This window comes from Tachyglossus aculeatus, chromosome 10, assembly GCF_015852505.1.
Source record: "Tachyglossus aculeatus isolate mTacAcu1 chromosome 10, mTacAcu1.pri, whole genome shotgun sequence".
Taxonomy (NCBI): domain Eukaryota; kingdom Metazoa; phylum Chordata; class Mammalia; order Monotremata; family Tachyglossidae; genus Tachyglossus; species Tachyglossus aculeatus.
The window spans coordinates 54,527,243-54,551,181 of NC_052075.1; the positions used below are offsets into that span (position 1 = coordinate 54,527,243).

The following is a 23,939-nucleotide window of genomic DNA, read 5'->3' on the forward strand; positions in this document are numbered from 1 at the left end:
AGAAACATGGAATACCAATCGGAAAGATCGCAGCACGGAAAGCCCCTCCACGTCTGCTAGACCCAGTTCCATTAAACTGAGGGAGACAATAAATCCGTCAAAAATGTTCCAACCTTCTTGGAAATAATAGTAGGGGTCCATGGCTATGAGCTTCAGGAACATTTCCGCTGTGAAAATTCCAGTGAAAACCTGGGCAGGAGGTGGACAAGGGGAGGGAAGAAAGAGGGGAGAGAAGGGAGAGAAAGAAGAGATCTTTATTGTCATCACTTATAACAGGCCAGAGAAAAAGTAAAGCGCTCTCTCTGTTGCCATCATTCATCCATTCAATCAGATTTATTGAGCGCTTACTGTGTGCAGAGCACTGTACTAATCAATCAATCAATCAATCAATCGTATTTATTGAGTGCTAAGCACTTGGGAAGTACAAGTCGGCAACATACAGAGACGGTCCCTACCCAACGACGGGCTCACAGTCTAGAAGGGGGAGACAGATGACAAAATAAAACATGTAGACACTTAATAAAGTCCATCGTCATGGTGTCTGAGTGTTTGGCACAGTGCTATATATATATATACATATTTATTACTCTATTTATTTATTTTACTTGTACCTATCCATTCTATTTATTTTATTTTGTTAGTATGTTTGGTTTTGTTCTCTGTCTCCCCCTTCTAGACTGTGAGCCCACTGTTGGGTAGGTACTGTCTCTATATGTTGCCAGCTTGTACTTCCCAAGCGCTTAGTACAGTGCTCTGCACACAGTAAGCGCTCAATAAATACAATTGATTGATTGATTGCTAAGCACTGCGCTACGTGCTGGGGGTAGATCCAATGCAATGGGATCAAAACCGGTCCCTGTCCCCCGCGGGGCTCCCCCACGCCACAATTATTACTATTATTCGTGTTTTCTGGACCATCAGCTGTAAACCCCTTGAGGGCAGGGAGCGAGTCTAACTGATTTGACTCTCTCAAGCCCTCAGTACAGTGCTCGGCACATAGTAGGCGTTCAATATGTAGCAGTGATCTTTTTTTTAAGGTATTTGTGAAGTAATTACTATGCGTCAAGCGCTGGGGTGGACACAAGCTCATCAGACACGGACATGGTCCCTGTCCCACATAGGGCTCGTAATCTAAATTGGAGAGAGGAGGGTTGTAATCCCCATTTTAATAATAATAGCATTAATATATGTTGCCAACTTGTACTTCCCAAGCACTTAGTACAGTGCTCTGCACACAGTAAGCGCTCAATAAATATGATTGATTGATTGATTATTAAGCACTTACTAGGTGCAAATCACTGTTCTAAGCGCTTAGTACAGTGCTCTGCACACAGTAAGCGCTCAATAAATACTATTGAATGAATGAATGGGGAGGTTACAAGGTGCTCAGGTTGTCCCACGGGGGGCTCACAGTCTTCATCCCCATTTTAATAATAATAATTATAATAATAATAATGATGATGGCATTTATTAAGCGCTTACTAGGTGGAAAGCATTGTTCTAAGCGCTGGGGAGGTTACAAGGTGATCAGGTTGTCCCACGGGGGGCTCACAGTCTTAATCCCCATTTTAATAATAATAATAATAATGATGGCATTTATTAAGCGCTTACTATGTGCAAAGCACTGTTCTAAGTGCTGGGGAAGTTACAAGGTGATCAGGTTGTCCCACGGGGGGCTCACAATCTTAATCCCCATTTTAATAATAATAATAATAATGATGATGGCACTTATTAAGCGCTTACTATGTGCAAAGCACTGTTCTAAGTGCTGGGGAGTTTACAAGGTGATCACGTTGTCCAATGGGGGGCTCACAGTCTTAATCCCCATTTTATTATTATTAGTAGTAATAATAATAATGGCATTTACTAAGCGCTTTCTATGTGCAAAGCACTGTTCTAAGTGCTGGGGAGGTTACAAGGTGATCAGGTTGTCCCACGGAGGGGCTTCACAGTCTTCATCCCCATTTTCCATATGAGGTCACTGAGGCCCAGAGAAGTGAAGTGACTTGCCCAAAGTCACCCAGCTGACAATTGGCAATTAATAAATGCCATTATTATTATTATTGTTAAAATGGGGATTAAGACTGTGAGCCCCCCGTGGGACAACCTGATCCCCTTGTAACCTTCCCAGCGCTTAGAACAGTGCTTTGCACGTAGTAAGTGCTTAATAAATGCCATCATTATTATTATTAAAATGGGGATTAAGACTGTGAGCCCCCCGTGGGACAACCTGATCACCCTGTAACCTTCCCAGTGCTTAGAACAGTGCTTTGCACCTAGTAAGCGCTTAACAAATGCCATCATTATTATTATTATTATTAAAATGGGGATTAAGACTGTGAGCCCCCCGTGGGACAACCTGATCACCTTGTAACCTCCCCAGCGCTTTGCACATAGTAAGCGCTTAATAAATGCCATCATTATTATTATTCCCCACTGGACGGATCTTGGTAAAGGGAAGAAGCTCTCTACACCAACTCCGGGCCCCATCCCCGCGGGTTCCCACCGGGGCAGGCTCATCCCTCCTTCTTTGGATTTTTGCAGCACTCGCTGTGCACAGAGCACTGTGCTTTACACCTAGTAAGTGCTTAATCAATGCCATCATCATTATTATTATTATTATTATTATTATTAAAATGGGGATGAAGACTGTGAGCCCCCCGTGGGACAACCTGATCACTTTGTAACCTTCCCAGCGCTTAGAACAGTGCTTTGCACCTAGTAAGTGCTTAATAAATACCATTATTATTATTATATATAATATAACATATAATATAATATAATATATAATATAATATGATATAATATAATATAATAATAATAATAATAAAATGGGGATTAAGGCTGTGAGCCCCCCCATGGGACAAGGTTTCCTTCACCTTGTAACCTCCCCAGCACTTAGAGCAGTGCTTTGCACATAGTAAGCGCTTAATAAATGCCATCATTATTATTATTATTATTATTATTATAATGGGGATTAAGACTGTGAGCCCTCCGTGGGACAACCTGATCACCCTGTAACCTTCCCAGTGCTTAGAACAGTGCTTTGCACCTAGTAAGCGCTTAATAAATGCCATCATTATTATTATTATTAAAATGGGGATTAAGACTGTGAGCCCCCCGTGGGACAACCTGATCACCTTGTAACCTCCCCAGCGCTTTGCACATAGTAAGCGCTTAATAAATGCCATCATTATTATTATTCCCCACTGGACGGATCTTGGGAAAGGGAAGAAGCTCTCTACGCCAACCCCCGGCCCCATCCCCATGGGTTCCCACCGGGGCAGGCTCATCCCTCCTTCTTTGGATTTTTGGGGCACTTGCTGTGCGCAGAGCACTGTGCTTTACACCTAGTAAGTGCTTAATCAATGCCATCATTATTATTATTATTATTATTATTATTATTATTATTATTATTATTAAAATGGGGATGAAGACTGTGAGCCCCCCGTGGGACAACCTGAACACTTTGTAACCTTCCCAGTGCTTAGAACAGTGCTTTGCACCTAGTAAGTGCTTAATAAATACCATTATTATTATTATAATATAATATAATAATAATAATAATAATAATAAAATGGGGATTAAGACTGTGAGCCCCACCATGGGACAAGGTTTCCTTCACCTTGTAACCTCCCCAGCACTTAGAGCAGTGCTTTGCACAAAGTAAGTGCTTAATAAATGCCATCATTATTATTATTATTATAATGGGGATTAAGACTGTGAGCCCCCCGTGGGACAACCTGATCACCCTGTAACCTCCCCAGCGCTTAGAACAGTGCTTTGCACCTAGTAAGCACTTAATAAATGCCATCATTATTACTATTATTAAAATGGGGATTAAGACTGTGAGCCCCCCGTGGGACAACCTGATCACCTTGGAACCTCCCCAGCGCTTTGCACCTAGTAAGCGCTTAATAAATGCCATCATCATTATTATTATTGAAACGGGGATTAAGACTGTGAGCCCCCCGTGGGACAACCTGATCACCTTGGAACCTCCCCAGCGCTTTGCACATAGTAAGCGCTTAATAAATGCCATCGTTATTATTATTCCCCGCTGGACGGATCTTGGGAAAGGGAAGAAGCTCTCTACGCCAACCTCCGGCCCCATCCCCGCAGGTTCCCACCGGGGCAGGCTCATCCCTCCTTCTTTGGATTTTCGGAGCACTCGCTGTGCGCAGAGCACTGTACTAAGCGCTTGGGAGAGTCCGAACGGATAATATTCCCCGCCTGAACCACCGCACCCAACCCGACCCCTTCCCGGGTGCCATTTTTCCCCGCTCCTGCCCTCCCGGGGGGTCCCGGCTCTTACCAGATTCCCTACAGTCAAGACGTGTTCAAATTGGGGGGTCATGGGGTGGTGCTCCATGGCCATGAACAGGGTGTTGAGGACGATGCAGATGGTGATGGCGAGGTCCACGAACGGGTCCATGACGATCATGTTCACGATTTCCTTCAGCTTGATCCAGTGCGGGTGACATTCCCAGATGAGGAAGGTATTGGCAAACTTGTACCAACACGGGGGGCATTTCCTCTGAGACTCTTCCAGCTCTGCGGAGAAGAGCGGGAAGGAGGGCTCGGTGGGCGTTGCGGGGCCGACGGCGGCATTTGTTTCTAGACCGTGAGCCCGCCGTTGGGTAGGGACCGTCTCTCCGTGTCGCCAACTTGGACTTCCCAAGCGCTTAGTCCAGTGCTCTGCGCACAGTAAGCGCTCAATAAATACAATTGAAGGAATGAATGAATGAATGAATTTGTTAAGCACTTATTCATCCATTCAATCGTATTTATTGAACGCTTGCTGTGCGCAGAGCACTGGACTAAGCGCTTGGGAAGTCCAAGTCGGCAACATATAGAGACGGTCCCCACCCAACAGTGGGCTCACAGTTTATTCTACCTTGTAACCTCCCCAGCGCGTAGAACAGTGCTTTGCACATAGTAAGCACTTAGCAAATACCATCGTTATTATTATTATTATTATTATTATCGGGCTGGGTGCCATCCCTGCCCCGCATGGGGCTCACAGTGTCCACCCCCATTTTACGTGGCTCAGTGGAAAGAGCCCGGGCTTTGGAGTCAGAGGGCATGGGTTCAAATCCCGGCTCCACCAGTTGTTAGCTGGGAGACTTTGGGCAAGTCACTTCACTTCTCTGGGCCTCAGTTACCTCATCTGGAAAATGGGGATTAAGACTGTGAGCCCCCCGTGGGACAAGCAATCAATCAATCAATCATATTTATTGAGCGCTTACTGTGTGCAGAGCACTGTACAAAGTGCTTGGGAAGTACAAGTTGGCAACATATAGAGACAGTCCCTACCCAACAGTGGGCTCACAGTCTAGAAGAAAGACAACCTGATCACCTTGTATCCCCCAGCGCTTAGAACAGTGCTTTGCACAGAGTAGCGCTTAACAAATGCCATCATTATTATTCTCTGGGCCTCAGTTACCTCATCTGGAAAATGGGGATTGAGACTGTGAGCCCTCCGTGGGTCAACCTGATCACCTTGTAACCTCCCCGGCACTTAGAACAGTGCTTTGCACATAGTAAGCACTTAACAAATGCCATCGTTATTATTCTCTGTGCCTGTGACCACATCTGGAAAATGGGGATTAAAACCGTGAGCCCCCCGTGGGACAACCTGATCACCTTGTATCCCCCCAGCGCTTTGAACAGTGTTTTGCACATAGTAAGCACTTAACAAATGCCATCATTATTATTCTCTGTGCCTCAGTGACCACATCTGGAAAATGGGGATTAAAACTGTGAACCCCACGTGGGACAACCTGATCACCTTGTACCCCCCAGCGCTTTGAACAGTGTTTTGCACATAGTAAGCGCTTAACAAATGCCATCATTATTATTCTCTGGGCCTCAGTTACCTCATCTGGAAAGTGGGGATGAAGATTGTGAGCCCCCCGTGGGACAACCTGATCACCTTGTATCCCCCCAGCACTTAGAACAGTGTTTTGCACAAAGTACGCGCTTAACAAATGCCATCATTATTATTCTCTGGGCCTCAGTTCCCTCATCTGGAAAATGGGGATTAAGACTGTGAGCCCCCTGTGGGACCACCTGATCACCTTGTAACCTCCCCGGCGCTTAGAGTAAACGCTGAACAAATGCCATCATTATTATTCTCTGGACCTCAGTTCCCTCATCTGGAAAATGGGGATGAAGGCTGTGAGCTCCCCGTGGGACCGCCTGATCACCTTGTAACCTCCCCGGCGCTTAGAACAGTGCTTTGCACAGAGTACCATCAGCATCACCATCATCATCAAATACCGTTTTTAAAGAACCAAGTGACGTTTGGAAAGGTTCCCTCGGGCGCCTTTAACTGGCTGGCCACCATCTTGTACGCAGACCAGCTGTCCTGGGGTGGGGGGGCCTTATTTGTGGTTGGGGTGGGGGGCGTCTACTAGGTTTTCTCATTGGCCCCCTGGTTGCTAGGAGGACGGTTGCCTTGGTTTCACCGACTCCCGGGCCACGGGGAGGGACGTGTGGGCGAACGCGTGGGGGACGGAAGTCTGTGCCCTGGCTTCCCCCCAGCCTCCCCGCGCCCATCCCCTCAAGGTAAATTTAGGTTTCTTCCCCAACGAGGAGAAAAACCCCCTCTCTCTCTCTGTTTCTCTCTCTCTCACTCTCGCACCCATCTCCCAGGCCTTCTCCTTTTCTTCGATGGCGCGGCGATCCGCTTCCGTTTCCTCTCGCCTCCAGTTTCGGGGCATCTGCCTCATTCGTTCACTCGTTCAAGCGTATTTATTGAGCGCTTACTGCGTGCAGAGCACTGGACTACGCGGCCTTCTCGTTTCCTTCGATGGATCCGCTTCCGTTTCCTCTCACCCCCGGGCTCGGGGCGTCTGCCTCATTCGTTCATTCGTTCAATCGTATTTATTGAGCGCTTACTGCGTGCACAGCACTGGACTACGCGGCCTTCTCGTTCCCTTCGATGGATCCACTTCCGTTTCCTCTCGCCCCTGGGCTCGGGGCGTCTGCCTCATTTGTTCATTCATTCTATCGTATTTATTGAGCGCTTGCTGTGTGCAGAGCACTGGACTACGTGGCCTTCTCATTTCCTTCGATGGCGCGGCGATCCGCTTCCGTTTCCTCTCGCCCCCAGGCTCGGGGCGTCTGCCTCGTGTTCGTTCAAGCGTATTTATTGAGCGCTTACTGCATGCAGAGCACTGGACTACGCCGCCTTCTCGTTCCCTTCGATGGATCCGCTTCCGTTTCCTCTCGCCCCCGGGCTCGGGGCGTCTGCCTCATTCGTTCAAGCGTATTTATTGAGCACTTACTGCATGCAGAGCACTGGACTACGCCGCCTTCTCGTTCCCTTCGATGGATCCGCTTCCGTTTCCTCTCGCCCCCGGGCTCGGGGCGTCTGCCTCATTCGTTCAAGCGTATTTACTGAGCACTTACTGCATGCAGAGCACTGGACTACGCTGCCTTCTCGTTCCCTTCGATGGATCCGCTTCCGTTTCCTCTCGCCCCCGGGCTCGGGGCGTCTGCCTCATTCGTTCAAGCGTATTTATTGAGCACTTACTGCATGCAGAGCACTGGACTACGCCGCCTTCTAGTTCCCTTCGATGGATCCGCTTCCGTTTCCTCTCACCCCCAGGCTCGGGGCGTCTGCCTCATTCGTTCATTCGTTCAATCGTATTTATTGAGCGCTTACTGTGTGCAGAGCACTGGACTACGCGGCCTTCTCGTTCCCTTCGATGGATCCGCTTCCGTTTCCTCTCGCCCCCAGGCTCGGGGCGTCTGCCTCATTTGTTCATTCGTTCAATCGTATTTATTGGGCGCTTACTGCGTGCAGAGCACTGGACTACGCGGCCTTCTTGTTTCCTTCGATGGCGCGGCGATCCGCTTCCATTTCCTCTCACCCCCGGGCTCGGGGCGTCTGCCTCATTCGTTCAATCATTCAATCGTATTTATTGAGCGCTTACTGCGTGCAGAGCACTGTACTAAGCGCTTGGGAAGTTCAAGTTGGCAACATATAGAGGCGGTCCCTACCCAACAGCGGGCTCACAGTCGAGAAGTGCCAGTCCTGCTGGCAGGCGCCCGCCCCGGCCCCGTTCCCCGGGCCCGGCCGGCAGGGAGATGGGGAGGCGGGTCAGGGCTCTCTCTGCGTGGCTCCTTTATTATTATTATTATTATGGCATTTATTAAGCGCTTACTATGTGCAAGGCACTGTTCTAAGCGCTGGGGAGGTTACAAGGTGATCAAGTTGTCCCACGGGGGGCTCCCAGTCTTCATCCCCATTTTCCAGATGAGGGAACTGAGGCCCAGAGAACTGAAGTGACTTGCCCAAAGTCACACAGCTGTCGACAACTGGCAGCGCCGTGATTTGAACCCATGACCTCTGACTCCAAAGCCCGGGCTGTTTTCACTAAGCCATGCTTGTTAATTAACATTTACGGAGGGAACTCTCTCTGCTCCACAGTACGTTTTAGGTTCCGGAAGAAGCCAGAACACAAAGCTCACCCCAGAGATACGGTGGGTCATTTTTACGATGGGTTTGAGGATAATTCCAGTCGCCACTGACAATTAGATTGCAGGATCAAGTGTTACCCAAAGTAGGTCATCTGGTCATTAATAATGGCATTTGTTATTAATAATAATAATGATGACATTTGTTAAGCACTTACTATGTGCAAAGCACTGTTCTAAGCGCTGGATGGAGACCCTCCTCATCCAATCGGCCTCCCTCTGAAAATTTTCTGAAGCCCGGGCAAAATTTGGGTGCTTACTGGCCGGACAGAAGGCTCCCAGGTGTGGTAATAATAATAATAATGATAATAATAATAATAATAATAATAATAATAATAATATAATAATAATGATAGCATTTATAAAGCGCTTACTATGTGCAAAGCACTGTTCTGAGCGCCAGGGAGGTTACAAGGAGATCAGGTTGTCCCACGGGGGGCTCCCAGTCTTCATCCCCATTTGACAGATGAGGTCACTGAGGCCCAGAGAAGTGAAGCGGCTTGCCCAGAGTTCCCCAGCTGACAATTGGCGGAGCCGGGATTTGAACCCCTGACCTCAGACTCCAAAGCCCGGGCTCTTTCCACTGAGTCACGCTCCTTTCCCAGTCTCTCCGTGAGACTCCCGGAGGCAGGCTGGGCCAGATTTATTACTCTATTTACTTATTTATTTTATCTGTACATATTTATTCTGTTTATTTTATTTTGTTAATATATTTTGTTTTGTCATCTGTCTCCCCCTTCTAGACTGTGAGCCCGCTGTTGGGTAGGGACCATCTCTAGATGCGGCCAACTTGGACTTCCCAAGCGCTTAGTCCAGTGCTCTGCACACAGTAAGCGCTCAATAAATACGACTGAATGAATGAATGACGGGAAGCTCCCAGCGGGGCAGACCAGGGCCCACTCGGAGAAACTCCCGGGGGCAGGCCGGGCGGGAGGGGTCCACCCCATAGCCGGTCACACGGAATGGGCCCGAGCTCCGTGATTCACCCCGGGGCTGCTGCTCCTCAGCGCTGGGGCGCGCCCAGGATTAGAGGAGCTTCGCTTTACCTATTCACACATCCAGGGTATTTCTGGGGCCGTGGGGGTGTTGGATGAGAGACCGATTTAGGGTGCAATCAAAATGCACGCGCACCCGTCTTCTCCGAGGGGAACGCTCAGAAGGCCTTGAGAAGTTCACAGGCAAAACGGGGAGGGAGGAAGTGGGGGCTGGGGGCACAATCTGCTCTCCCGGTGCCTTTCCCGGGAAAAACGCGATTCTCCCATCCGGAGACGTATTATCTCATATTTCCTCCCCGGAGACGTACTATCTCACATTCACCCCAGACCTTAATTCGGCGCTCGGCAATTAGTAAGCACTTCACATATGCCACGGTGATTATGAATACAATGATAATGATGGCATTTATTAAGCGCTTACCATGTGCAAAGCACTGTTCTAAGCACTGGGGCCCGGGGGTCTCTCTCCCGCTCCCTCTTCCTCAAGATATTCCCCTCACCCACCTGCTCCGAAATAATAATGATGATGAGATAGGCCCGGGGGGTCTCTCTCCCGCTCCCTCTTCCTCAAGATCATCCCCTCACCCACCTGCTCCAAAATAATAATTTTGTCTCCCCCTTTTAGACTGTGAGCCCGCTGCTGGGTAGGGACTGTCTCTTATATGTTGCCAACTTGTACTTCCCAAGCGCTTAGTACAGTGCTCTGCATACAGTAAGCGCTCAATAAATACGATTGATGATGATGATAATAATGACGATGATGACAGCAATCGTCATCCTCATCGTAATAACGAGTGGTTTTTGGTAAGCGCTTACTATGTGCCGAGCACTGAACTAATCACCGGGAAATCATCAATCATCAATCGTATTTATTGAGCGCTTACTATGTGCAGAGCACTGTACTAAGCGCTTGGGAAGTACAAATTGGCAACATATAGAGACAGTCCCTACCCAACAGTGGGCTCAGAGTCTAAAAGATACAAGAAAGATACAAGATCATCACATCCCACGCACGTTCACAGTCTAACTAGGAGGGAGGTTAAGTACCGAATCCCCATTTTGCGGGTGAGGAAACCGAGGGACAGAGAAGTGACGTGACTTGCCCACGGTCACACGGCAGGTAAGCGGCAGAGCTGGGATTAGAACTCAGGACCGCCGACTCCAAAGCCCGTGCTCTTCCCACCAGGCCGTGCTGCTGTGTATTAAGAGAAGCAGCGTGGCTCAGTGGAAAGAGCCCGGGCTTTGGAGTCAGAAGTCGTGGGTTCAAATTCCGGCTCCGCCAACTGTCTGCTGTGTGACTTCGCTGTGCCTCAGTGACCTCATCTGGAAAATGGGGATGAAGACTGTAAGCCCCCCGTGGGGCAACCTGATCACCTTGTAACCTCCCCAGCGCTTAGAACAGTGCTTTGCACATACTAAGTGCTTAATGAATGCCATCATTATTATTGTATTCATAATCACTGTGGCATATAATAATAATAATAATGACGATGATGGCATTTATTAAGCGCTATGTGCAAAGCAATCAATCAATCAATCAATCAATCATATTTATTGAGCGCTTACTGTGTGCAGAGCACTGTACTAAGCACTTGGGAAGTACAAGTTGGCAACAAATAGAGACGGTCCCTACCCAACAGTGGGCTCACAGTCTAGAAGGGCTGGAGACAGAGAACAAAACACATTAACAAAATAAAATAAATAGAATAAATATGTACAAGTAAAATAAATAAATAAATAAATAGAGTAATAAATACGTACAAACATACATACACTATTTAGGCGCTGGGGAGGTTACAAGGTTATCAGGTTGCCCCTCGTGGGGCTCACAGTCTCAATCCCCATTTTCCAGATGAGGGAACTGAGGCCCAGAGAAGTGAAGTGACTTGCCCAAAGTCACACAGCTCACAATTGGCGGAGCTGGGATTTGAACCCATGACCTCTGATTCCAAAGCCCGGGCTCTCGCCTACTGAGCCACGCTGCTTCTCATATGTGAGAAGCATAGACTGTGAGCCCACTGTTGGGTAGGGACCGTCTCTATATGTTGCCAACTTGGACTTCCCAAGTGCTTAGTCCAGTGCTTTGCACACAGTAAGCGCTCAAGAAATACGATTGATTGATTGATTGATTGACGTGAAGTGCTTACTAATTGCCGAGCGCTGAATTAAGCTCTGGGGTAAATATGAGCTAATCGGGTTCCACACGGGACTCACAGTCGAAGAAGGAGGGAGAACAGGGATTGATCCCCATTTTCCAGATGTCGGGAGGTGGAATGACGGGCCCGAGATCACATGGAAGGCGAGTGGCGGAAGCAGGATGGGACCCAGTTTCCCTGATTCAGGCTCTTTCCACTACACCACACTGCTCTGCAAAATGTGCAGGAGTTGTGGTGACACACCGATTGACTGATGCACTCACTGAGACGAGGGTCAATGCGATTACTGTCTGATAATAATAATAATAAAATAATAATAATAATGGCATTTGTTAAGCACTTACTATGTGCAAAGCACAGTTCTAAGCGCTGGGGAGGTTACAAGGTGATCAGGTTGCCCCACGGGGGGCTCACAGTCTTCATCCCCATTTTCCAGATGAGGGAACTGAGGCCCAGAGAAGTTACGTGACTTGCCCAAAGTCACACAGCTGACAGTTGGCGGAGCTGGGATTTGAACCTCTCACTCTGGGTAGGGTCCGTCTCTATATGTTGCCAACCTGTACTTCCCAAGCGCTTAGTACAGTGCTCTGCACACAGTAAGCGCTCAATAAATACGATTGAATGAATGAATGGGGAGTTGGGAAGGTCGGTTCTGAACTGATCAGACCTGAACTGAACTGAACTGATGAGAAGCAGCGTGGCTCAGTGGAAAGAGCCCGGGCTTTGGAGTCAGAGGTCAGGGGTTCGAATGCCAGCTCCGCCAACTGTCAGCTGTGTGACTTTGGGCAGAGAAGTGAAGTGACTTGCCCAAGGTCACACAGCAGACATGTGGCGCGGGCCAGAATTCGAACCCATGGCCTCTAATAATAATAATAATGGCTTTTTTATTAAGCGCTTACTATGTGCAAAGCACTGTTCCAAGCGCTGGGGAGGTTACAAGGTGATCAGGTTGTCCCACGGGGGGCTCACAGCCTGAATCCCCATTTTCCAGATGAGGTCACTGAGGCCCAGAGAAGTGAAGTGACTTGCCCAGAGTCACCCAGCTGACAGTTGGAGGAGCCGGGATGTGAACCCATGATCTCTGACTCCAAAGCCCGGGCTCCTTCTGCTGCGCCAAGGCGGAAAGAGTCCGGGCTTCAGAGCCAGAGGCTCTGGGTTCTAATCCCGGCTCTTCCACCTACCTTCCGTGTGGCCGTGGGCAAGTCACTTCACTTCTTTGGGCCGCAGTCCCCTCCCCTGCAAAATGGGGATCCAATACCTGTTCTCCCTCCAACTTGGGCTGTGAGTCCCGGGTGCGACTGGATCGTCTTGACTCTGCCTCAGTGCTTAGTACAGTGCTTGGCACAGAGGGCTTAATGAATACCACAGTGATGATGAGGATTATTCTCTCAAGGGAGACTCAGAGACGCAACCCCATCAGCCCCACGCATCCCCGCCTTCGCCCGTCCTCTGCCACCCTCCCTGGGCACTGACCTTCCACCAGGGTGTTGGTGACCACGCTCAGGACGCTATTGGCCCTGTCCTTGCGCCCGAAGGAAGCGCTGAGCTGATCCATGGAGACCAGGAGTGATCCGGGGCCTCTCTTCTTGATTCCCACCTCGGTGGTGGCCTGCAAAGGGGGCAGGGAGCGTGTCGGGGGGGCTTCGGCCGGCCTGGGACTCACCCACCCCCTCCGAGACTGCAAAACCGCCTCCCCTGTCACGGTTTGGCCTGACTGAGCTCCAGTGCCATGGTGGGGAGGGTCTAGAAGGAGACTCTGCCTGACGGTTGGATTGCCCCATCTCCCTCACGAGTGGGGCGGCCTGGCCCTCAACCCCAAGCCCAGCCTGCCTGGCCAAATGAAGCCATGTTCTCTCCCATCCAGGCTCAGGGAGCTGGCTTCGCCCACAGGCCACAGACGTGGCATGACCTAATGCGCAGAGCCCAAGTCCTTGCCTCGTCTCTCTCGTTCGGCCCACATATTTCAATCTGTCCCTAAATCCCATCAGTTCAAACTTCAAATTGCTAAAATCCGCCCTTGGCTCTCCATCCGAACGGCTACCATGTTATCCAATCACTCATCCTATCCCGCCTTGATTACCACATCGGCCTCCTAGCCAACCTCCCGGCCTCCTGTCTATCCCCACTCCGACCCGTAATTCACTCTGCTGCCCGGATCATTTTTCTACAAAAATGTTCAGTCCACGCTCCCCACTCCTCAAGAACCTCCACCTCCACATCAAACACACTCAATCACCTCCCTGCTTTGCCACTTCAACCCAGCCCTCACACTTTGCTCCTCCAATAATGATGGTATTGGTTAGGTGCTTACTATATGTCTGAGGAGAAGGAGAAGAAGGGGAGGGACAGTCCTCTGGACTGTAAACTCTTTGTGGGCAGGGAATGCATCTGTTATATTGCTGTGCCGTACTCTCCCCCGAGCGCTTTGTACAGTGCCGTGAACAGGGTAAGAGCTCGATAAATACAACCGACTGACGGAAAGGGAGAGGCAGGGGAGGACGGAGGAGGAGTGAGAGATGGGTGCAGGGACTGGAAGTGAAAAAGAAGAACAAAATGAGAAAGAGACTGGGAAACCAAGAGGGAAAGAAAGCAGAGAAAATAAATGGGAGAAAAAAAGCAAAGCAGACTGGATAGGATGGGAGAGACGGAGAATGAGCGAGAGGAGAGACAGAAAGAGATGGAGGGAGATGGGGTGGAGAGAGGGAAGGAGAGAATAAGGTAGAGAACAGAAAAGAGACATGGAGAGAAAGAGGTTTGCAAAAAGAGAAAATTTGAAAGAGAGGCAGGAGATGAAGAGAGGGACAGAGGAAGAGAGGAAAAGAAGCGGGAGAAAAAGAGGAGGGGAAGAAAGAAGGAGAGTGGGGGAGGGGGGAAAAACAGAGAGGGAGAGAAGGGGAGAGGGAGGGAAATAGGGAGAAATGAGAAAGAGGAAGATGGGAGGAGATAAAGAGGGAGAAAGGAAGAGAGAGGGAAAGGAATGAGGGGAAGAGAGGCAGAGGAGGGGAGAGGAAGAGAAACAGAGAGGGAAAGAAGAGGAAGGGAGGGAAAGAACGAGGAAGACAGGAGAGATGGGCAGAAAGGAAAGGGGAGAGAGAGAGAGGGAGAGAGGGGAAGGAGAGAGGAAGAGGGAGTGAGGAGAGAAAGGAAGGGAGATAAAGAGGAAGAGATGGGAGAGAGGAGAGGGAGAGAGATGGAGAGTGAGAGAGAAGGAGAAAGGGAGAGAGGAAGAGGGGGAGGGAGAGATGGAGAGACGAAGAGGGAGTGAGGAGAGGAAGAGAGATAAAGAGGAGATAAAGAGGAAGAGAGGGGAGAGAGGAGAGGGAGAGAGATGGAGAGGGAGAGGGGAGGGACAGATGGAGAGAGGAAGAGGAAGTAAGGAGAGAAAGAGGAAAAGAGATAAAGAAGAAATAAAGATGAAGAGGGGAGAGAGGACAGGAAGAGAGAAGGAGAGAGAGATGGAGAGAGGAAGAGGGAGTGAGGAAAGAGGAAGAGAGATAAAGAAGAGATAAAGAGGAAGAGGGGAGAGAGAAGGAGAGAGGAAGAGTGGGGAGGGAGAGATGGAGAGAGGAAAAGAGGAGAAAGGGAGAGAGGAAGAGAGGGGAGGGAGAGATGGAGAGAGGAAGGGGAAGTGAGGAGAGAAAGAGGAAGAGAGATAAAGAAGAGAAAAAGAGGAAGAGGGGAGAGAAGAGAGGGAGAGAGAAGGAGAGAGAGATGGAGAGAGGAAGAGGGAGTGAGGAGAGAAAGAGGAAGAAAGATAAAGAAGAGATAGAGGAAGAGGGGAGACAGGAGAGGGAGAGAGGAAGAGAGGAAGAGAGGGGAGGGAGAGATGGAGAGAGGAAGAGGAAGTGAGGAGAGAAAGAGGAAGAGATAAAGAGGAAGAGGGGAGAGAGGAGACAGAGAGAGAAGGAGAGAGAGATGGAGAGAGAGATGGAGAGAGGAAGAGGGAGAAGAAAGAGACAGGGAGAGAAAGGGTTGGGGGGGCACCCAGCAAGGAAAGGGAGAAGAGGTGTGTTGGGGGGATGGAGAGAGAGACCTCCAAAACACACACACTTCCCCCCGCCCCCGAGCCCCCGACCAGGGGCGAGACCAGCAGGCCTAAAGGGGATGTGGGCCCCGCTCCTCGCCGCGTCCTTACGCTGCGGTCGTGAGCCGCCTTATCCACCTTGACCTCGGGCAGGAAGCGTCCGGGGCCGCCGGGCCCCCCGATGAGGGAGACGACGCCGTTGCAGTCGACGGCGCTGCTGCGCTTGGCGCCGGGCCGCAGGACGGGGAAGATGCGGGAGGAGCGGCTGGCCTGGCTGTAGCCGCTGTAGCCGCTGTAGCTGCTGCGCCGCTCGTGGGCCCGCGCCGGGAGGAAGAGGGAGTCGCGCCGGCCCTCGCTCTCCTCCACCGTGCTGTGCTCGTCGTCGGCGAACTCGTTCTCCGACCCCGGGTCCCGGAAGCGGCCCGGCCCCTTCAGGCTGAACACGCTGCTCTTGCTGTTGTGGCGGGAGAGGAACGGGGAGCCCGGGATGCTGAGCAGGGACTGGGGGAGAAGCGGGGGGACAGGTGGGGAGACACACAGCAGAGACGCCAGACCGTCAATCCATCCGTCGTCCGTCCATCTGTCTACCTGCCCGTCCACCCGCCCATCCAACCACCCGGCCACCCACTCGCCCGTCCAATAATAATAATAATGACGGTATCTGTTAAGCGCTTCCTATGTGCCGAGCACTGTTCGAACAACCGGGGAGGTTACAAGGTGATCAGGTTGGCCCACGGAGGGCTCACAGTCTTCATCCCCATTTTCCGGATGAAGGGAACTGAGGCCCAAAGAAGTGAAGCGACTTGTGAGCCCACTCTTTTAGACTGCGAGCCCGCTGTTGAGTAGGGACTGTCTCTATATCACATCATCATCATCAATCGTATTTATTGAGCGCTTACTGTGTGCAGAGCACTGTACTAAGCGCTTGGGAAGTACAAGTTGGTATGTTGCCAACTTGTACTTCCCAAGCGCTTGGTACAATGCTCTGCACACAGTAAGCGCTCAATAAATACAACTGATTGATTGATTGCCCAAAGTCACACAGCTGACAGTTGGCGGGGGCGGGATTTGAACCCATGACCTCTGGCTCCAAAGCCCGGGCTCTTTCCACTGAGACACGCTGCTTCTCCCACCTTTCATTCATTCATTCATTCAATCGTATTTATTGAGCGCTTACTGTGTGCAAAGCACTGTACTATAAGCGCTTGGGAAGTACAAGTTGGCAACATATAGAGACAGCCCCTACCCAACAGCAGGCTCACAGTCTAGAAGGGGGAGACAGACAACAAAACAAAACATGTTAACAAAATAAAATAAATAAATACATACAAATAAAATAAATAAATATTCATTCATTCACTCAATCGTATTTATTGAGCGCTTACTGTGTGCAGAGCACTGAACTAAGCGCTTGGGAAGTACCAGTTGGCAACATATAGAGACGGTCCCTACCCAACAGCGGGCTCACAGTCTAGAAGGGGGAGACAGAAAACAAAACAAAACATGTTAACAAAATAGAATACATACACACAAAATAAATAAATAAATAAATAAATATTCATTCATTCACTCAATCGTATTTATTGAGCACTTACTGTGTGCAGAGCACTGGACTAAGCACTTGGGAAGTCCAAGTTGGCAACGTATAGAGACAGTCCCTACCCAACAGTGGGCTCACAGTCTAGACGGGAATAGAGTAATAAATATGTACAAACATATATACATATAGCCCACTGTTGGGTAGGGACCGTCTCTATATGTTGACAACTTGTTCTTCCCAAGCGCTCAGTACAGTGCTCTGCACACAGTAAGTGCTCAATAAATACGACTGATTGATTGATTGATTGATATACACCTACCCATCCAAATCCACCTAACAATCCACCGACCCATCCACCCACCCACCCACCCACCCACCACGGATTGTAGCCTGGCTTCCTGGATTCAGCACAAGCCCAAGACTTAGAAAGACCTGGGTTCTAATCCCTCCTCCGCCCCTTACCTGCTGGGTGACCTTGGGCACGTTACTTAACTTCTGCACTTCCCAAGCGCTTAGTACAGTGCTCTGCGCACAGTAAGTGCTCAATAAATACGATTGATTGATTGATTGATTGGGCCTCAGTTACCTCATTGGTAAAACGGGGATGACAAGTGAGCCGGCTGTTGGGCAGGGACCGTCTCTACGTGTTGCCGACTCGTACTTCCCAAGCGCTTAGTCCAGTGCTCTGCACACAGTAAGCGCTCAATAAACCTTGGGCATGTTACTTAACTTCAGTACTTCCCGAGCGCTTAGTACAGTGCTCTGCACACAGTAAGTGCTCAATAAATACGACTGATTGATTGATTGATTGGGCCTCAGTTACCTCATTGGTAAAACGGGGATGACAAGTGAGCCGGCTGTTGGACAGGGACCGTCTCTACGTGCTGCCGACTCGTACTTCCCAAGCGCTCAGTCCAGTGCTCTGCACACAGTAAGCGCTCAATAAATACGACTGAATGAATGAAGTGAGAGACCCACACGGGACACGGCCCGTGTCCGACGTGATTCGCTCGTATGTCGCTTTGGACAGTGCTGGGGACGTAATAAGCACTTAACGGAGAGGGAGAGAAGGGGCACAGGACGGCACCGCGGCCCCGTACCTGATTCATGATGGAGAACTTCCTCCCGATCCGGTTGTCGGGCAGCCGGAAGCCTTTCCTTCTCAAGCCGTCCTCCGACTCGGATTTGAACACCTTCTCGTCGTCCCCTTTCTCCTCCCCTTCGGAGAGCTCCTTCTGCTTCCGCTTCCTCCGCCGGTTGCGCCGCTCCTTGGCGCTCTTGGAGCTGAGCTTGGAGATCTCCGAGGAGCTGCGGGACGCCCGGCCGCCGCCTTCGTCTTCCACCGCGTCCTCGGACACCGTCCCGGCCGACGTGGCCATGGCGGCCGCCTTGAGGAGGAGGGAGAGGAGAGGGAGCGGGATCCGCGGCCGGCCCCGACGGACCCGACGGGGATCCATCTGGGCCATTCGTTCGTTCATTCAATCGGATTTATTGAGCGCTTACTGTGCGCAGAGCACTGTACTAAGCGCTGGGGAAGTACAGGTTGGCAACATCTAGAGACGGTCCCTACCCGACAGCGGGCTCCCAGTCTAGAAGGGGGAGGTGGATGACAAAACAAAACATATTAACCAAATGAAATAAATAGAATAAATGTATACAAATAAAAGAGAGTAATAGATACGTACAAACATATATACATATATATGTATATCCGTATGTATACATATTCATTCAATCGTATTTATTGAGCGCTTCCTGTGTGCAGAGCACTGTACTAAGCGCTGGGGAAGTACAGGTTGGCAACATAGAGAGATGGTCCCTACCCAACAGTGGGCTCACAACCTAGAAGGGGGAGACAGAGAACACAACGAAACAGAGTAACAAAATAAAATAAACAGAATATGTACATTTAATTAATCATCGATGCTTAAGGACAGTAAGAGGAGGTGGTGGAGGAATACATTTTCAGTTCATGGGTAAACACTTTGTAATCGTGGATTTAGGGGTGTTCCTGAATCAGTCCCAACAGAGTAGCAGTCCTCTAGGGACATATAGCTGTGAAGACCAGCAAATGACTATTAACTGTATATATGTCTGTACATATTTATTACTCTATTTATTTTACTTGTACATATTTATTCTATTTATTTCATTTGGTTTATGTTTTGTTTCGTTGTCTGTCTCTCCCTTCTAGACCGTGAGCCCACTGTTGGGTAGGGACCGTCTCTATGCGTTGCCAACTTGGACTTCCCAAGTGCTTAGTACGGTGCTCTGCACACAGTAAGCGCTCAATCAATCGTATTTATTGAGTGCTTACTGTGTGCAGAGCACTGTACTAAGCACTTGGAAGTACAAGTAATACGATTGAATGAATGAATATTTACTATTCTATTTATTTTATTTTGTTAAGATGTTTAGTTTTGTCGTCTGTATCCCCCTTCTAGACTGTGAGCCCGCTGTCCCTTCTAGACTGTGAGCCCGCTGTCGGGTAGGGACCGTCTCTATATGTTGCCAACTTGGACTTCCCAAGCGCTTAGTCCAGTGCTCTGCACACAGTAAGCGCTCAATAAATACGATTGAATGAATGAATGAATATTTACTATTCTATTTATTTTATTTTGTTAATATGCTTTGTGTTGTCGTCTGTCTCCCCCTTCTAGACTGTGAGCCCGCTGTCGGGTAGGGACCGTCTCTATATGTTGCCAACTTGGACTTCCCAAGCACTTAGTACAGTGCTCAGCACACAGTAAGAGCTCAAGAAATACGATTGATTGATTGATTGATTGCTGGATGACCCTGCGGGAATCACTTCACTTCTCTGGGCCTCCGTGACCTCATCTGGAAAACGGGGATGAAGACTGGGAGCCCCAAGTGGGACAGGGATTGCGTCCAACCTGATCAGTTAAAACAGCGCTTGGCACATGATAAGCGCTTAGCAAGTGGCTCAGTGGGAAAGAGCATGGGCTTTGGAGTCAGAGGTCATGGGTTCAAATCCCGGCTCCGCCAATTAGCTGTGTGACTTTGGGCACGTCACTTCACTTCTCTGGGCCTCAGTTCCCTCATCTGTAAAATGGGGATAAAGACTGTGAGCCCCCCCGTGGGACAACCCGATCACCTTGTAACCTCTCCAACGCTTAGAACAGTGCTTTGCACATCGTAGGCGCTTAATAAATGCCATTATAAAAATTATAATCTACCCCAGTGCTCAGTAATAACGACGGCATTCATTAAGCGCTTACTATTTGCAAAGCACCGTTCTAAGCACCGGAGAGGTTACAAGGTGATCAGGCTGTCCCACGGGGGGGGCTCCCAGTCCTCATCCCCATTTTCCAGATGAGGTCACTGAGGCCCAGGGAAGTGAAGTGACTCGCCCCGAGTCACCCAGCTGACAAGCGGCGGGGCCGGCATTTGAACCCGTGAGCTCTGACTCCAAAGCCACGCTGCTTCTCGGTTGACAGAGGAGGGAACCGAGGCCAAAGCCCGGGCTCTTTCCGCCGAGCCCCGCTGCTTCTCCGCTGAGGGAACCGAGGCCCAGAGAAGCCCCGGGTTCGAATAAAGCGCGGTCACCGCGGCCGGGGGGCGGAGGGGACGGGATGAGGCCCAAGGGACCACCACCCCCGGGTCACCGGCTCACCTGGGCCTCCTCCTGCTGCTTCTTCAGCTGCTCCAGCATGGCCTTGAACTCGGCCTCCTTCTGCTCGGCCTCCTCCAGGGTGGCCTGGTTCTGCTCCTCGTAGGCCATGGCCACCACGGCCAGGATGAGGTTGACCAGATAAAACGACCCCACGAAGATCACCAGCACAAAGAAAATCATGTAGGTCTTCCCGGCGGCGCGCAGGGTCTGCGGACGGCACCGCCCTTTCCCGGTCAGCCGCGGCTCTTCCCCGGCATCCCCCCGGCCCCCCGGCCGCCCCGCCGGGAGCCCTGCCTGGGAACGAGACCCCGTCTCTAGATCATCATCATCAATCGTATCTATTGAGCGCTTACTATGTGCAGAGCACTGGACTAAGCGCTTGGGAAGTACAAATTGGCAACACATAGAGACAGTCCCTACCCAACAGTGGGCTCACAGTCTAAAAGGGGGAGACGGAGGACAAAACCAAACATACCAACAAAATAAAATAAATAGGATAGATATGTACAAGTAAAATAAATAGATAAATAGAGTAATAAATATGTACAACCATATATACGTATATACAGGTGCTGTGGGGAAGGGAAGGAGGTAAGATGGGGGGATGGAGAGGGGGACGAGGGGGAGAGGAAGGAAGGGGCTCAGTCTGGGAAGGCCTCCTGGAGGAGGTGAGCTCTCAGCAGGGCCTTGAAGGAAGGAAGAGAGCTAGCTTGGCAGTCACTGAGGCCCAGAGAATAATAATGATGGCATTTGTTAAGCGCTTACTATGGGCAAAGCACTGTTCTAAGCGCTGGAGCGGTTCCAAGGTGATCAGGCTGTATATACCTGTATATATGTATATATGCTTGTACATATTTATTACTCTATTTATTTATTTATTTTGCTTGTACATACTAATACTAATGATGGTATTTGTTAAGCGCTTACTCTGTGCAAAGCACTGTTCTAAGCACTGGGGAGGATACAAGGTGATCAGGTTGTCCCACGGGGTGCTCACAGTCTTCATCCCCATTTGACAGATGAGGGTGCTGGGGCACAGAGAAGTGAAGTGACTTGCCCAGAGTCACATATCTATTCTATTTATTTTATTTTGTTAGTATGTTTGGTTCTGTTCGCTGTCTCCCCCTTTTAGACTGTGAGCCCGCTGTTGGGTAGGGACTGTCTCTATATGTTGCCAACTTGGACTTCCCAAGTGCTTAGTACAGTGCTCTGCACACAGTAAGCGCTCAATAAATACGATTGGTGATGATGATGATCAGGCTGTCCCACGGGGGGCTCACAGTCTGCATCCCCATTTAATAATAATAATAATAATGATGGCATTTATTAAGCGCTTACTATGTGCCAAGCACTGTTCTAAGCACTGGAGAGGTTACAAGGTGATCAGGCTGCCCCATGGGGGGCTCACAGTCTTCACTCCCATTTTCCAGATGAGGTAACTGAGGCACAGAGAATAATAATGGCATTTGCTAAGTGCTTACTATGTGCCAGGCACTGTTCTAAGCGCTGGAGAGGTTACAAGGTGATCAGGCTGTCCCATGGGGGGCTCACAGTCTGCATCCCCATTTAATAATAATAATAATGATGGCATTTATTAAGCGCTTACTATGTGCCAAGCACTGTTCTAAGCGCTGGAGAGGTTACAAGGTGATCAGGCTGTCCCACGGGGGGCTCACAGTCTTCATCCCCATTTTCCAGATGAGGTAACTGAGGCACAGAGAATAATAATGGCATTTGTTAAGTGCTTACTATGTGCAAAGCACGGTTCTAAGCGCTGGAGAGGTTACAAGGTGTCAAGGTTACAAGGTACCACTGGAGAGGTACAAGGTTGTCCTTCCCAAGCACGTAGTACAGTGCTCTGCACACAGTAAGCGCTCAATAAATACGATTGAATGAATGAATGAATGGAGAGAGCGGGGCTGGCGGGATGCGTTTTGGGAAGAGGACTCCCACAGTAGGCGCTCAATAAATACGACTGAATGAATGAATCTGTCTCCCCCTTCTAGCCTGGGAGCCCGTTGAGGGGTAGAGACCGTCTCTAGATGTTGCCAACTTGGACTTCCCAAGCGCTTAGTCCAGTGCTCTGCACATCGTAAGCGCTCAATAAATACGACTGAATGGATGAATGAACCCTCAGGACCCCTAATAATTGTGGTCAGAATTGTGGTATCTGTTAAGCACTACGTGCCAGTCAGTGTCCCAGTCTCTGAGAAACAGCGTGGCTCGGTGGAAGAGAGGCCGGGCTTTGGAGGCGGAGGTCGTGGGTTCAAATCCTGGCGCTGCCAAATGCCAGCTGTGTGACTTTGGGCAAGTCACTTCACTTCTCTGGGCCTCAGTTCCCTCATCTGGAAAATGGGGATGAAGACTGGGAGCCCCCCGTGGGACAACCTGATCACCTTGTAACCTCCCCAGCGCTTAGAACGGTGCTTTGCACATAGTAAGCGCTTAATAAATGCCATCATTATTATTATTATTATTATTAGAGAAGCAGTGCGGCTCAGTGGAAAGAGCCCGGGCTTTGGAGTCGGAGGTCGTGGCTTCAATCCTGGCGCTGCCAAATGCCAGCTGTGTGACTTTGGGCAAGTCACTTCACTTCTCTGGGCCTCAGTTCCCTCATCTGGAAAATGGGGATGAAGACTGGGAGCTCCCCCGTGGGACAACCTGATCACCTTGTAACCACCCCGGCACTTAGAACAGTGCTTTGCACACAGTAAGCGCTTAAGAAATGCCATCATCATTAGTATTATTATGTGGCTCAGTGGAAAGAGCCCGGGCTTTGGAGCCAGAGGTCATGGGTTCGAATCCCGGCTCCGCCACTTGTCAGCTGGGTGACTTCGGGCAAGTCACTTCACTTCTCTGGGCCTCAGTTCCCTCACCTGGAAAATGGGGATAAAGTCTGTGAGCCCCACGTGGGACAACTTGATTACTTTGTATCTACCCCAGCACTTAGAACAGTGCTTTGCACATGGTAAGCGCTTAAGAAATGCCATCATTATTATTATTATTATTATTAGAGAAGCAGCGCGGCTCAGTGGAAAGAGCCTGGACTTTGGAGTCGGAGGTCAGAGGTTCAACTCCCAGCGCCGCCAAATGCGTCAGCTGT

At 49.9% G+C, this 23,939-nt stretch overlaps 1 protein-coding gene across 4 annotated transcripts in view; it reads right to left on the minus strand.

Annotated features, from left to right (window-relative positions):
• The window catches only part of SCN8A (sodium voltage-gated channel alpha subunit 8), a 119,548-nt gene that overhangs the window by 42,736 nt on the left and 52,873 nt on the right, over positions 1-23,939 (minus strand). For 3 of the 4 annotated variants that reach the window (XM_038752267.1, XM_038752264.1, XM_038752265.1), the window contains exons 10-15: positions 20,837-21,043; positions 18,303-18,590; positions 15,774-16,163; positions 13,112-13,247; positions 4,316-4,554; positions 16-189 (exon numbers count right to left, since the gene is read on the minus strand). In XM_038752267.1, coding sequence (XP_038608195.1) covers positions 16-189; positions 4,316-4,554; positions 13,112-13,247; positions 15,774-16,163; positions 18,303-18,590; positions 20,837-21,043 — 1,434 coding nt within the window. The remainder of the gene's footprint in view (positions 1-15; positions 190-4,315; positions 4,555-13,111; positions 13,248-15,773; positions 16,164-18,302; positions 18,591-20,836; positions 21,044-23,939) is intronic. The other variant, XM_038752266.1, reaches the window with a different exon arrangement.